This window comes from Mesocricetus auratus, unplaced genomic scaffold (assembly GCF_017639785.1).
Source record: "Mesocricetus auratus isolate SY011 unplaced genomic scaffold, BCM_Maur_2.0 Super-Scaffold_100004, whole genome shotgun sequence".
Lineage (NCBI taxonomy): Eukaryota > Metazoa > Chordata > Mammalia > Rodentia > Cricetidae > Mesocricetus > Mesocricetus auratus.
The window spans coordinates 99,337,412-99,353,024 of record NW_024429189.1 but is presented as its reverse complement, the minus strand read 5'-3'; the positions used below and the strand labels follow the sequence as shown (position 1 = coordinate 99,353,024).

The 15,613-nt window shown below is 43.6% G+C and overlaps 1 protein-coding gene across 2 annotated transcripts; it reads left to right on the top strand.

Moving 5' to 3' along the window:
• Positions 1-88: 88 nt before the first annotated feature.
• On the top strand, positions 89-13,506 carry Trmt6 (tRNA methyltransferase 6). Of its 2 annotated transcripts, XM_005068669.4 has the most exons (11): positions 89-312; positions 5,031-5,158; positions 6,132-6,241; positions 6,709-6,800; positions 6,906-6,989; positions 7,246-7,370; positions 7,977-8,332; positions 8,718-8,803; positions 10,198-10,300; positions 10,413-10,499; positions 12,123-13,506. In XM_005068669.4, exons 1-11 carry the CDS (start codon positions 185-187, stop codon positions 12,312-12,314), a joined length of 1,491 nt encoding a protein of 496 aa, XP_005068726.1. In that variant the 5' UTR covers positions 89-184; the 3' UTR covers positions 12,315-13,506. The 2 variants fall into 2 exon arrangements, with proteins under 2 accessions (XP_005068726.1, XP_040602285.1); XM_040746351.1 differs by lacking the exons at positions 89-312; positions 5,031-5,158; positions 6,132-6,241; positions 6,709-6,800 and having other exon boundaries at positions 6,969-7,110.
• The last annotated feature ends 2,107 nt before the right edge of the window (positions 13,507-15,613 follow it).

Here is a 15,613-nt window from a genome sequence, read left to right as displayed (position 1 = left end):
GCCAATCAAAGAGCTCAGATAGACGGAAGTCGCTAGGCTCCCGGAAGCCGCCCTGAGGTAGGGACCGGAAAGCGGAAGCGGCGCGCAGCACGTGGGGGCGGTGCCAGCCGAGGGGTAAGTTCCTCCTGGTGTGGTGCTTCTGGAGGCTGGAGCGGCTGCACATCTTGGATACGGCCGGGCGTCCATGGAGGCATCAGCGGAGCAGCCAGTCCCACAGCCCCCGCATGCCGGGGACCACTGCATCCATGACGGCGACTTCGTGGTGCTGAAGCGGGAAGATGTGTTCAAAGCAGTGCAAGTGCAGCGGAGAAAGTGAGTCTAGTTGCTGGCCCTGGGCGGCGCGCACCACCCCCTGGATAATCACCCCCTCCAGTGTCCCACTCTTCGTTCTTTAAATCCGCCCCCCCCCCCCGTTGTTGCCACCACTCAGGTCTTCCTAGCACAGAGGACTTTTCCCACTTGGATCCTTTCGCATGCTTGGCTAGAGGGGTCTCCTTTGCCCCTTTCTCATCCTACAGCACTCGCCTCCACCTTTCATTCCCCAGCCTTCTACCTTCAGCGCCAGATTCCCTTCCCAGGAATTCCATCCTTGGTACTCCGGCCCCCGAGGACGCTTCGCTTAGGTTCTTAGGGCCTTCTCTGTCACAGAACTTCACCAGCCTCTCACGTTGAGATCTCTTCATTATGTCTGACTCTCATCTCCACCTTCCCCGTAAGGAAAGATTCCCTACACCTAGTCTGGCTTTCAGTCGGGCCTCTTCTGTCAACGAGTAAGAAAAGGCAGCTTGTTGTTAAAATGTCTAGGTTTACCCAGTAACGAGACACAAACCGCGACTCAACGATCCCACGTGGAGTTTCATTGGTAGACAGGGAGGGAAAGGGGGGGTGAGAGGTAACCAACCCGTGCAGAGCTGAGAGAGAGATAAGATGTAAGGGGGGGGAGGGAGAGGGGGGGGAGTTGAGATGGAGCAGGCAGGGGTCAGTCCTTTAAAGGGGTCCTTTGCACCTGCGTGGTTCTCCCAGAACGCTGGGCTGGCCAGAGTGTTGCCTGAGTGCATCCTGCCAGGTAACAGGGCAGGCCAGCGTGATGCCTGAACCTTTCACAGCTTTCTACAGTGTGGAATCACCGTGAACCCTTCATTTTACATCATGGTATTAAATGTCCAGGAAAACAGAATTGTTCACAAGCAGTTCACCCAGAGCTGGTAATTAAGCTTGGTGACTCTCTGACAGAGCTGATTAAGTTACTTAACCCTTCCTAATAGCTTATTGATCATTAGAATTTATTGTGATACTTTGATACAACGTCGTTTACTTATGGATTTTCAGTCCTGCTTTGTTATATGCTGAGGCTCTGTGCATGCTAGACATGGACTCTGCCACGGAGTCACATTGCCATTCCTGTAATACTCCTTGAAAAGAAGTAAATCATGCAAGGTCAAGAGAACAACTTCCGTGGGTCAGAAAACTGGGTGTCGTGAAATTTGGAACCTTTCGTAAGACTCACTTCACATAAGTTAATTTCGCTGCTGTTTGAATGGTATTTGAAATGAAGCAGGAAACAGTAGGAATGTTAAGGGATGGGAATGGAGCTCAGTTGCTAGAGTGCTTGTCTGTCGTGCTCCAAACCCGAGGTTTGGTTCCCAGCATTACAGAAATGGACTGTGTTGGTGCAGGCCTGTTATCCCAATACTTGGGAGATGGAAGAAAGGAGGATCAATAGTTCAAGGTCATGCTTGGAGAGTCTAAGACTAGCCTGGCCAACATGAGACCCTGTCTCAAAAAAAAAAAATAATAAAACCAGTAAGACAGGCAGCCCTGTCCAGCGCATTAAGCCAGTTAGTAGCCAACCTTTCTTGGCACAAGCACAATTTGATTAAAATACACACACACCGAAAAAAAAAAAGTCTAGAATCAGCTGTCTGCACCAGCTTTTGGGCACTTTAGAATTCTCCACTGAGATTTTTTTTTAATCTTGGTGGTTGAAATTAGAGAAATCTTACAGCTGTCCTCACTCCATTTTTGTGTTCTTGAAGGTAGTGTTTTATGTTTCCTTTTCAGAATTTTAAATTAGAAATTCTTTGCCTACTTCCAAGTGCATAGGTTTTAGAAATTGACAATTGATAATTTAAGCTTTTAAGCTGAAGTATAACTTAGTACAGCAAGGCTCTTAGACTGTGAGCATATATTTTGAAGAGCATGCCCTGTGTGCACATCCATGCTGATGGCCAGGTGAAGCATATTTTGTTTAAAACACTTTTCTGCTTCCAAGTCTGCTACACTGTGCTCAGTTTGCCTTATGTTCAGATACAGCTATTTTAATGTCTCTTTTATAATCCTTTCCATTACCAATGAGACAGATAGTATCTTTAGTTCTTAAGAAGTACTCTTTACTCTTCCTGTAAGCGACCTGAGGTAACCTGTGAAGATGGTTCGATACTCTCTCGACCCTGAAAACCCTACAAAATCATGCAAGTCAAGAGGTTCAAATCTCCGGATTCACTTTAAGAATACCCATGAAACTGCCCAGGCCATCAAGGGTATGCATATCCAAAAAGCCACCAAATACCTGAAGGATGTCACTTTGAAGAAGCAATGCGTGCCGTTCCGGCCGTACAATGGTGGAGTCGGCAGGTGCGCCCAGGCCAAACATTGGGGCTGGACACAGGGTCGGTGGCCAAAAAAGAGTGCTGAATTTTTGCTGCACATGCTTAAAATTGCAGAGTGATGCTGAGCCTAAGGGTCTAGACGTAGATTCTCTGGTCATCGAGCACATCCAGGTGAACAAAGCACCTAAGATGCGTCAACAAACTTACAGAGCTCACGGCCAGATTAACCCATACATGAGCTCCCCTGCCACATCGAGATGATCCTCACGGAAAAGGAACAGATTGTTCCAAAGCCAGAAGAGGAGGTTGCACAGAAGAAAAAGATATCCCAGAAGAAACTGAAGAAGCAGAAGCTTATGGCACGGGAATAAATTGAGCATAAAATAAAGGCAGATAAAAGTAAAAAAAAAAAAAGGAGTACTCTTTAACACTATTTTTTGCCTGTGGTGGCACATACCTTTAATCCTCGCACTCAGGAGGCAGAGGCAGGCAGATCCCTGAGTTGAGGCCAGTTTGGTCTTCAGAGCAAATTCTAGGATAGCCAGGGCTACCCAGAGAGAAACTTTGTCTTAAAAAAAAAAAGGAAAAAATTGTTTGTGTGTGTGTATGAAATCGGGTGCCCTCGGAGGCCAGAAACTTTGGATTTCCTGGAATTAAAGTTATAGATGATTGTGAGCCACCTAATGTGGGTACTAGGAACCAAAGTCTGGTCCTTTGGAAGAGCAGTAAGTGCTCTCAATTGCTTACTGATTTCTCTAGCCCCCCTAAAAAGTATTCTTTAGAAATTATTTGGAAGCTCTTTCTATCCTCCCCTCTTCTTGGCAAAGCCACGATGGTAATTTTTGTTTTGTTTAGAGAATGACCTGCTGAATTCAGCTGCAGTCCAATCCAGACTGCCTATCACTGAAACAGTCCCAGCTCTCTGCATAGTCCTTCCCAGGAAACAGAGCTCACTTATCCATCAGCCAGCCAGTTTCCTGGCTGAGTGTTCAGGCCAGTCAGTTTGAGTACATACATACCTCCTTGCCTTTGCACATAAGATAGGCTGCTAGAGGTATAAATCAACCCAGTTCAGTATTTAACACAGGGGCTTAAGAGGGTGCAAATATGATTTTTTTTGTGTTATTTGCTGGTTACCGAAAATCTAGCAAAGAATAAGAATTGTCTGTGTTAGGAGCATTTTAAGAGTCCACCAGAGGTCAGACATATGGTTCAAGTGACATTTGATGAATGAGGCTGGAATTATGGCCCTGGGAAGAATTATGAAGAAAGCCAGGATTGCTTTAGTGCTAGGGAGTCTGACTTGGAGTGCACCTGAATTCATCGGTCATTTTGATGTTGTTGGGTAGGAGACCCTCAAGAATCTAACAAGATTTTGTTCTCCAGATGTGTGATCTTTTGCTTCCCCCTCAGGCTGGTGTCTCCTTCCCTCTTAGAGGAATTTTTTTTTTTTTACGAGACAGGGTTTCTCTGTATTGTCGGAGGCTATCGGTCCAGCCCAGCCTCGAACTCACAGAGATCCGCCTGCCTCTGCCTCCCGAGTGCTGGGATTAAAGGCGTGCGCCACCACCGCCCAGCTAGAGGAAATATTTTAATTTGGAGAGAATGTTACAATTCAGAGGAACAGCTTCCACGCTGTAGTTAACGCCAATCTGGCCTGGAGTTTAGCATCTTCAACAGGATAGTTTACCCAGGGCCCCAGATTTTTATCCTGGAAAAGGGCATCCCAGGATTGCTGTGAAAATGGATAGGGTACACACACTGATTAACATTTGTTATTACTCAGCAGGTGTTCGTTTTGTTTCTTTGAAGGGAAAGGGCCTTTGTTGTGTGATTCCCTTTGAAGTTGCAGTAAGTACAGTTCTGAGTGATAGGACAGCTCAATGCCCAGCCCTCAGCAGTGCCTGTCAGTGTTCAGTCCATCTCAAATGTGGGGATTTCCAATAATGTCAATTTCTAATACAGGTTATTTGGATTTGCCACTTTTCTAGTAGAATAACCAGTTAGACAGAGACCAAGGAGTTTTCAAAAATTGTTGTCATCTCAGTGATTATTTTGTTGGGGATTTTCTAGTGTGAGTTGCGTGAGATGTCACATTGCATACTCATGGCCTGGGAATCTTGACAGTCAGAACTGTGTTGAGATCTGCAGCATCTGTGAGTTTAAGCAAAATACAATCAGACCTGTGTCCCAAAAAAGAAATGCCTTTTTTCTTCTAAAAGTTAGTGAGTGTCTTCCTAGCTTCTTTACTAAAGTTTGTATTTCTCTCCAACCTGGTTCTTTCTAGTTCTTTGTCAAGTTTGTACACCGAAATAGTGCTGCTAACTATCATGAGAATTTTTTTGAAATAAAGTAGTGAGTAAACCTGTTGTAGCATGAATGCAAAAGAAGTCAACTGATTGGTTGCTTTTTCTTCCTCAGAAAAGTAACTTTTGAAAAACAGTGGTTCTACCTGGATAATGCTATCGGCCATAGTTACGGGTCAACATTTGAAGTGAGCAATGGAGGAAGCCTTCAGCTCAAAAAGAAGAAGGAAGAGCCTACTTCAGGTACCCATTTTAGATGTATGAGATAGATGGTCTGCAGTTAGCTAGGCAGACTTCCATTTAATTTGGACGCACTCCCGGAAACTTAACTAAAACAAGAGGTGATCGATCCTAAAAAGCAAAGGCCAGACTTGAGGGGCTGATGGAGGAGGTGGATAGGAACTTAGGAAAAGAAAGGTTGCAGCTGCAGGCATGTAGCTCAGTTGGTTAGTGCGCGTACCTAGTGTACACAAGGCCCCAGGTTCATCTGCAGCACTGCTTGAGTGAGTAATTAAAGTACTGGAGACATGGAGGATGGAGGATCAGAGTTCCAGTTCATATTTAGCTATACAGTGCGTTTGAGGCCAGCCTATGCTACATGAGAACTTACCTCAAAAAGGAACTTTGAGGAGCTAGCAAGATGGCTCAGCAGGTGTAAGCACTTGTTCTTTTAGAGGACCCAGGTGCAATTCTGAACACCCACATGATGCTCACAACCACCTGTAACTCCCATTCTAGGGATCTGACGCCCTTTTCTGAGTTCAGGCACCAGGCATGTATCTGGTATGCATGTAAGCAAAACACTCATACACATGGAATTACACCTTTTTTTTCTTTTTTAATTTTTTGAGACAGGGTCTCTCTACACAGCCCTGTCTGTCCTTGACATGTAGACCAGATTGACTTTGAACTCACAGAGATCCTCCTGCCTCTGCTTCCCTGTTGTTGGGAATAAAAGTCTGTGCCAACTTTTTTTTTTTAATTTTTTTAGAAAACATTGCCAAATCATTTCAAATCAGGGCAGGCAACGAGGTTTAGTGGGTAAAGTACCAAGTCTGACAACATGAGTTCAGTTTGATCCCTGAGACCTGCATGGTGGAAAGGGAGAACCATGTCATGTGTGAGTCCACACACATACACATACAATTAAGTAATTAAATGTAATTTTAATAGTAGTTTTATATCAAAATTATCATAGAGCAATTTCTTTCCTTAGAGACTAAAGAAGCGGGCACTGACAATCGAAATATAGTTGATGATGGAAAGTCCCAGAAACTTACTCAAGATGATATAAAAGCTCTGAAAGACAAGGGCATTAAAGGAGAGGTAAAAAGATTCTTACCCTTTGTTTGTGTGTAACAACTTTGTTTGTAATGCCAACCTTGAGGTAAAATTGGAGTGTCAGTTAAAATGTGTGTGCAGTCCAACACTGGGGATTTTGTGTCTTATGCTTAGGATTGACTGGCAACGCTAAAAATATTAGTGGAAGAGAAGTTTGCAGCTCATTTGTTTTTGGCTGATCTTCATCTCTCGTCTCCCTTTCTTGGATATCTCTCTTCCTTTAGCTTGCTTTAAAGGAGTTGTGTGAACAAGGCCTTGGGTTCCATCCCCAACACACACAAAAAACAAGTCTAATGGAGTTGTAATGTGTCTATTGCAAGCCCTAAGTAGAGTGTAGACATGCAGTTGATCCGCCCGCACTTCGTGGAGGAGGGACTGGCGAGGAGACCTTTGACTGGTGCTGGGGTAAGACAGTAAAGCTTCAGGGAATCTGCTTGCTCCTTCTCTTACAGGAAATAGTTCAGCAGCTAATTGAAAATAGTACAACATTCCGAGACAAGACAGAATTTGCCCAAGATAAATATATTAAAAAGAAGAAGAAAAAGTAAGTCATTTTGTTTGAAATGATTGAAAATAGCACATCTTTTCTATTTACTAAATACTACCAAAAATAGAATGTTCTAAATTGCTGTCCTTTTAATTTCACTAGATATGAAGCCATCGTTACTATTTTGAAGCCATCTACCCGTATTCTTTCAATTATGTATTATGCAAGAGAACCTGGAAAAATTAAGTACGCTTTGTTTCCTTTCAAAAGTATAATTGGGGGAAAATATGTCTTTAAGAGAGTCATGATTTTAAGTAAAATGAAAAGCTTGCTCATCTGCATAAAGTGCCCTCCTTCCTCATAAATTGTAAGTCCTTTTACTGTCGCCTCAAGCAAACAATAATCTTATCAACATAATTTTTATGAAACAGATAGAGAAACTATTATTATATGTCAGGGTTTATTTAACTAAAAGTAAGTGGATCATCCTTTTTTTCCTTAGCCACATGAGATATGATACACTAGCCCAGATGTTGACATTGGGGAATATTCGTGCTGGCAATAAAATGATTGTCATGGAAACTTGTTCAGGCTTGGTGCTAGGTGCCATGATGGAACGAATGGGAGGTGAGTCTCTGTTTTCAAATTCAGTAAACTACCCTGATGTAAGGAAAGAATAGTGACGTGACCTCAGTAGACCTCTATGGCTCCTGTCCCAGAGCCTTCCTGTGTGGTCCATTTCTCCCCAGGAAGACTGTGTTGGTGTCTTTGCGTTTGGCCTTTCCCGCTTTGGTGTCTGTGGGGTTGATTCTGGAACTGCAGCTGGCTAATGATGTACTGTGTTGCCAGGCACTGAGGGGTTGAATAGGGAGGCTTTTCAGGGGGTATTCTGTCTTGGAAAACACAAGCTGACCTGTCTGACTTCTCTGACTGGAGGATGAGAGCTTACATCTACCCTCTGTGAGGATGAACAAGGAGAAAGCAAACAGCCCCAAATCCTTAACTTCCACACAGGATCACTGGGTCTTCCTTGGTGTCCTGAGGAGATAAGCTTTTTTTAAGACTCGGAATTCTGTTCTCTCTGTAGGGAATGGAATATTCATAGCGTTCAGGGACCTCCAGATATGCTGCAGCGTTCTTCACTCTCTAGACATGGAAGAAGGATCACAATTATGTAAGGATACGGGCTTTGCACAGTCTAAACCCCTCTATTTGCTCATTTTGTTCATTCAGGTTTTGGCTCCATTATTCAGCTGTACCCTGGAGATGGACCAGTCAGGGCAGCAACAGCTTGTTTTGGATTTCCCAAATCTTTCCTTAGTGGTCTTCATGAATTCCCCCTCAACAAAGTAAACAGTCTTCTAGATGGGACATTTTCTGCTGAGATGCTGTCCTCAGAGCCTAAGGACAGCACTCTGGTTGAAGAAAGTAACGGTGAACATGAGGAAAAACATATACCTGAACAAGCTGATGAGGACAGCATGGCAGAAGCCCCAGAAAGCAACCCAGAAGAACAGAGAACAATGGAAAGTGTTCCTCAGGACCCAGGGAATAAGGAGCCTAAAGAAAAAGGAAACAAAAGAGACTATGTAAGAATGTCAAGAGTCATTTTCCTTGTAATTGCCTCAGAGCCCCAGTGAGTCCGCTAAGTTGTGGGATTTGGTTAACCGTGAAACATTAGGTCCCCAGATGATAGCTGTCAAAAACAACTGGGGGAAAACGGGTGTGTTTGTGCACAGCTGTGTGACTTGGTTTTGGGCTGGAGCTCTGGGTGACTTTAGCAGCTGCAGTTTCAGAAGTGCTCAGGTAACTTGAGGGTTGACATTTGAGTACAGGCTTCCTGGGATATCCTCACCTTCCTTGTAAACCTCCCCTTCTGTTGTCTCCTAAATACCACTACTCTGCTCTGATAGGACAGTGTGTTTTTGTAAACCTGGCTGAATGACCTCAGTGCATTGCTTTCTTCCTGTTCAGATTCAAGAAAAGCAAAGAAGACAAGAAGAGCAGAGGAAAAGACATTTAGAGGCTGCTGCTCTGCTGGGAGAAAGAAATGCAGATGGGTACGTTGATGAAGGATGCGGGGCACCTCTAGGTGCTGTACATTCTGCTTCGAAAGCATCTGCGTTTTCTTCCCACTGTCTGCCCTGGTCCTTGTGGAAAATAGATGAAGTTTTTCTTTTGGTTGTTGTGGGGTTTTTTGTTTGTTTGTTTGTTTGTTTGTTTTGTTTTTGAGAAAGACTGGGTCTGGGCTGGAGAGATGGTTCAGCTTTTTAAGAGCACACACTGTTCTTGCAAAGGACCAGAGTTAGGCTTCCAACCCCATGCCCAGTGACTCATAAACTGCCTGTAATTCAGTTTTGGGGAAATCCAACACCTATGGCCTCCTTGGATACCTCCACACTCCTACACATATCTACATGCAGACATGCACATTCATAATTTTAAAAATCAATTAGTTAAATTATCATAGATTTTATGTAGTAAAAGTAAGTAGTTGATTGGTTGCTTCTTAAAGAAAGGCCAAGGATAGCAGAGTGGGGAGTTGGTGGTGCTAATTTGATAGTTTCAAGGAAATCTGAACATTCAGCACTGATTAACAGATGGGACGGAATAGTCCTGTTAGGTGCAGGGGTGGGGCATTAAGATGGCTATAACACTGGCCAAAACCAGCTAATGAAAACCTCTGTTAGAGACTAGAGATATGTCTCAGTGGTTAAAAAACAAGTGCTTGCTGCTCTTACAGAGAACTGGTGTTCTGTAGCCAGCACTGGCAGCTCACAGCTGTCAATAGCTTTAGTCCTAGGGATCTGCCACTCTTGGCCTCTGCAGACACACAAACACCCACAGAAAAATAAAATATGCCTTTAAAGAAAGAGAACACCTATCGGTGGGAGGTGGATTCAGAAGTGTAGTATTGGATTTGCTCCCAGATGATCTAAAAGCAAAAACACAAGAATATCCTACATATAGCTTCCAGACAGCACAAATGCTTACAACCCAGTTCCTTAGAAATGAATAGCTCATGATCTCATTCTGCTTTGAAATTCTAGAATGTTGTACATGGATTAGCCGGGCGTTGGTGGCGCACACCTTTAATCCCAGCACTCGGGAGGCAGAGGCAGGCGGATCTCTGTGAGTTCGAGGCCAGCCTGGTCTACAAAGTGAGTTCCAGGACAGCCTCCAAAGCCACAGAGAAACCCTGTCTCGAAAAACCAAAAAAAAAAAAAAAAAAAAAAAAAAAAGAATGTTGTACATGGATAGCTCACGTTGGCCTACTCCCTGTATAGTTCAAGCCAACCTGAAACTCATGGTAATCCTCCTTCCTGGACCTGAGCATTAGGATTTTAGCTATGCACAACCTTTGCCTGGTGGTATGTGATCATTTTAAATACACATAAAACCCGTGTTGCGTTTGGAGGGTAAAGAGAGACATTCTCTCTGTTTTTCCTTGCAGTTTGATCGTGGCCAGTCGTTTCCACCCCACTCCACTGCTACTGTCTTTGCTAGACTTTGTGGCCCCATCAAGGCCATTTGTGGTCTACTGTCAGTATAAAGAGGTAATGCTGCGACAAATTGGACAGAGCTCCTGCGTCTGAATCTTGATCCCCTATTGTAGCTCAGGAATATCTAACAGGAGTCTTTTTTTTTTTTTTCTTTTTTTCCCCTTAGCCTTTGTTGGAATGCTACACAAAACTTCGGGAGAGGGGAGGGGTCATCAACCTGAGACTGTCAGAAACCTGGCTCAGAAATTACCAGGTAAGCATTCTCACTGCCAGAATCCAGACCTGCTGGCTCCTTGGAGCAATACTGCCAGCTGAAAATTGTTACATAGAGCCACTGTTTACAGTGTCTATCTGTCACTCAGAGAAAATACCCTGGCTTCCTGACCTTTTCATATCAGGGTGCACTGTTCTGTAACTGTAGTCCAGGGGGTTGGGGTGTTTGTTTGGCTTTTCGAGACAGGGTTTCTCTGTATAGTCTTAGCTGTCCTGCAACTCCATTTGTAGACCAGGCTGGCCCCAAAACTCACAGAGATCCACCTGTCTCTGCCTCTGAAAGACATTTCACTACCATGCCCAGCTAGTCCAGTGTTATTTAACATGCAAATAATTAGTTATACTACCCTCAAGACTTTGCTGTCTATATAGTTGGGTAACTGAAAATGAAGTGACCCTGTCCTCTGTGGCAGTATCTTCCCAGCCAGTTCAGGGTTTACCGGTGGGAGGTGTATTATTCTGGAATACATAACACTGAGTGTATTTGTGTTCATTCTTTCCCTCACCTGCCTCCTCTCTGGCTGTGTTAGATATCAGAACCAGGATCCCAGGATGCTGGCCAAGTACTCTGCCACTGAGCCACACCCTTGGGCGGATACATGCCAAAGTATAAGTTCTATAAGAGATTTATTAGGTCAAAGGGGCCTTTAATATATATGTATATGGGGGGGTGGGAAATGGAATTATTTAGGTCAGTACTTACAACAGGAAAGGAACAGCCTACGTCAATACTGTGAGAAAGTCTCAGGCAGGCCAGTGGGCAGCAGGGAGTAAAGACTACTCATGAAGGGACCTCCTGAACTGAGCAGGAGTGGTCTGCTCTTGTGCCTGAGCTCAGTTTGGTCTCAGTTATGATCCCTAAGTCACAGCAGCTGGAGACTTTGCTGCCTGTGCCTGAATGCCTCATAGCCAGTTCTTTTGGGATGGGAGATGGGTGGGGTCACTTCTGTGTTAGCATGTCTTCCCCCTGCCCTGCTGCTTGGCTTCCGTTCCTACCACAGTAAGGATGCTGCTGAGTCCAAAGTAACGCTGCTGTGCCATGTTGCAAAGGAACAAGTGAGAAGAGCCTTGGCTGGGTTAGCCTCAGGGACGTGTTCACCCAGTGTTAATTCTCCATATTCTCCATGTACCCCACACCCCACTGCTGGCCATGAAGCTTCCTAGAGCCAGAGTTACTATGGAAACCATTCGCCCTCCCCCCTCACACTAGCTTTCAATTTGAGAGAAGCAGGGGCTTCAGTCATGTTTTGTTTAAAATAAATAGATTTCTTTGTTTTTATACTTGGAAGAAGTGGTCTTATTAAAAGTTTGTCATTTTAGGCCAGGTGGTAGTGGTGCACACCTTTAATCCCAGCACTCAGGGAGACAGAAGCAGGTGGATCTCTGTAAATTCGAGACAGGCCTGGTCTACAAGAGCTAGTTCCAGGACAGCCTCCAAAGCCACAGAGAAACCCTGTCTCAAAAAAAAATTTAAAGTTAGTCATTTTAAATCAAGAGAACTTGTTATTTAAATTCTGGTTTTTGATATGTTGTTGAAATAGTTTGTAAGAATGAGGAAAGACATGAATGTCCTTTTTTTTTTTTTTCCCCCTGTTTTGGTTAGGTTTTGCCAGATCGGAGTCATCCCAAATTGCTGATGAGTGGAGGTGGAGGATACCTTCTGTCTGGCTTCACTGTTGTCTCGGACAGCCTTCGAACAGACCCCAGCCTCAAGTCTTGTGCGAGCACTTTAGACTCACACCACACTGAGGAGCCAGCAGCTAAAAAGCAGAAATGTGTGGGATCTGGCTCTTAAGAGATTACTGTTTGTTCTGGGGCATTCTGCAGCTGATAACTACACTTTAAATGACATCACTAAATGTTTTGGGTTTTTTCCTATCCTAAGAATGTGTGTGCACCTGTTCCTGGGAAGAAGCAAGCCTTTTGTTAGCTTCTGATGCAGATGGGGTTAGTCAGCACTGCAGCTCTGACCTGCGGTAATAGGTGGATACAACATTCTTGTTTCCATAGCAGACTGAGTACTTAAAAGTACTCTGCAAATACCTTGGGGATGTCAACATCTTGAAAATGTTGATATGTAAGACTTAGTTTGTATTTTAAGCGAAGATGCATAATACAAGCTAGCTAAAACATGATGAGCAGTGAAAGGAAATTCCCTCTCATCCATTCTCTTCAACCTAAGCAATATGGATGTGTGAGCCTATGAGATTTACAGTACCAAATATGTCTGCCCTGTGCCCTGCAATGGAATAAGCTTTTTTAAATACTAGATTTTATTATTTTAGTAGTTGACTGTCTGAGGAAGATCCAGGTATTTATTTTACTGCCTCTCCGCTTTTTGGTGCATAGAAAGGTTTAGTAGGTGCTTTTTTGTAGTAGTTCACCCATCTTCTTTGTTCTAAGTAAAGTTATTAGAACTTCTGTATACTATTAAACAATTGGGATTTTCCCTCTAGAAATGTGTCAGTGTTGCTATATATACATACACATAGATGTATCTATATATGTCAACACAGACAGGATGTACTACCTGTAGTGGGGGAGAGAGAGAATGAATACAGTTTATTTGAACTGTCGTAAAGACTTGTGCAAGACAGACCAGCTCTCAGTGTGTTGGTATCACTCCTTGTCAAGTGTTTTAAGTGCCTTTTTCTGGGATTACTCACACTGGTCTCTGAAGGTCTGCTGGAGTGAGGTGGGTGGCCTTTATAGCTCTGAAAAAAATAAATAAATTACTTTACCATCTCCATTGTAAGAAATAAAATTGTTTAGAGCAACTCGAGAACCTTAAGTCCTGTTCATTGGAACCTGCTCGTCGTGTGCAGTGTTTGTTCATTGTGGATGCCTGTCCAGCGAGGAGCATCTCAGATGACTGTTTACTTAAGCGCATGTGCTGTTCTGATCACGGCTGCTGTGATCACTAACTGTGGTTTTTGTTCCTTTTCCTCTGAATAATGGCTTTTAAAGAATAAAATTTCCTACTCTGAGGCATGTGTCATTAATGATAATGAAGCACATTTATCACATTGAGCTGTCGGTGACATGTGGTCTTTGTGGTAGAGAACACACTGGAATGTGCCATATGCAAGTCACATTTAAGGAGAGTGTAAGATTGCACAGAGGAGACTCAGTAGGAGTTGGTCACTGTTAAAATGACCTCAACTGGTGTCCAAGTTCTGTTCCGTTTTCTGAATCCTTGAGTCTGCTCTCCAAGGTAGGGGTCTAAGGTCTGAGCTATCAGAGTCCTGCATGCCTCAGAGAACAATAGCAAATACCTCAGGATTGGGGGACCAGGTGCTGCCAACCATCTCACTAGCCCTGACAGTTTTGATACATATGGAAATACTAGTATTTACATGTCATTGGAAAGTATTGGTTGTAAAAACTGCAACAATACAAATACTAGAGACACTGTCCTAAAAATCCAAGGTCTGTAGCATTCAGATACTTCATCCTGTGATCCGTAGTGTGCAGTGACAGGGAGGAGAATGGACCTAACCTTGAAATAGCTCTAGGATAATACTAAATTTTATTTAAAGAAAATAAAAGATGCTGGGCAGTGGTGGTGCATGCCTTTAATGCTAACATGGAGGCAGAGATAGGAGGATCTCTGAGTTCGTGGCCAGCCTGGCCTGCAGAGTGAGTTCCAGAAAGGCCAGAACTACACAGAGAGACCGTGTCAAAAAAAATTTGTTTTGCATGAGCCAGCAGTGTGGCTTAGTGGGTAAAGGTGTTTGCTGCATAAACCTGGTGATCTCCAGAACCCACATAAAGTGGAAGGTCTCAGCCAACTCCACAGGACCATCCATTGATCACACACGCGGCCAGTGTGTGCTCACACCTACATATCATACCCAAATTAGTTTTTCTTAGATTCTTTTATTTGGACTTCACGGTGAGCACAGGTCAGATTATAAGATTAAACAGCTACTTAAAGAACAGGGAATAAACTGTTATCCTGTTAACATAAGGTACCCACAGCTTTTTGAGTCTTAATTCTTTATTCACTGGAATAAAAATTTTAATCGTAAAATGTTTTTAAATGGGAGTTTTATAAAGCTATACTAACTCCAATGTAAGGGAAAGACATATGTCAGGGAAGGAGTGGAAACAAGCAGGTGGCTGGTGGGAATCTCAAGACAGCAACAAATGCTGGTGCTGAGCTTTCTTTTTTACCAAATACAGGATTCAGCACTGGGAATGGTGCTACCCATATTCACGGTAGATCATTCCACCTCAAATAACCTACTCTGTATAACCCCTCAGTTGCCCAGAGGTTTGTCCTGATGGTAGATACCATGTTGTTGACAATAATATCCATAACAAGTTCACCCCTCGTCTACTTGATACCTAAAAGTTAACACTTTTTGTTTGGGAGGGGTTTTCTGTTGGGTGTTTTTGTCATTTGGGTTTTGTTTGTTTATTTGTTTGTATGCCTGGGGTTTTGTTGGTAATTTTTTTGAGACAGGTCTCACTATGTGCCTTAGCCTGGGACTTACACTGTAGAACAAACTGGCCATGAACTCAGAGATCCACCTGCCTCTGCCTTTAAGTGCTGCGATTAAAGGAGTGAACCACCATGCCCAGCAAACACAGCATTCTTAAAATGCTTATAGATGTTTGTGTACCACAGCACACATAATCAGAGGAAAGTTCTAGGGAGTTGGTTTTCTCCTGCTACCTAGTGAGATCTTGGGCTCAAACTCAGGGTATCATGCCTGTATACAATCATCTTGGTGTGTTGAGCCATCTCTCTAGGCCTCAAAGGGGTCTCTTTTAAGCCACAGCTTTGTCCCTTTAAGCTCATGGCCATCTCATAATGCAAAAAAATGCATTCAGTTCAACTTCAAAAGTCCTTAACATTTCCAATGCTTTAATTTTACATTATCTAGTGTGTGTGTTCATACATGTTTATAAGCAGGCATGAGTGTCACTGCACGTGGAGGTCGAGAACAATCTACAGGAGTTGGCTCTCTCCTTCCATCATGTAGATTCTGAGAATTGAACAAAGATCTTCAGGCATGAGGACAAGAGCCTTTATCTACTGAATCCTCTTTCTGGCCCTCCAACACTGTTTCAAAGCCATATGAGACT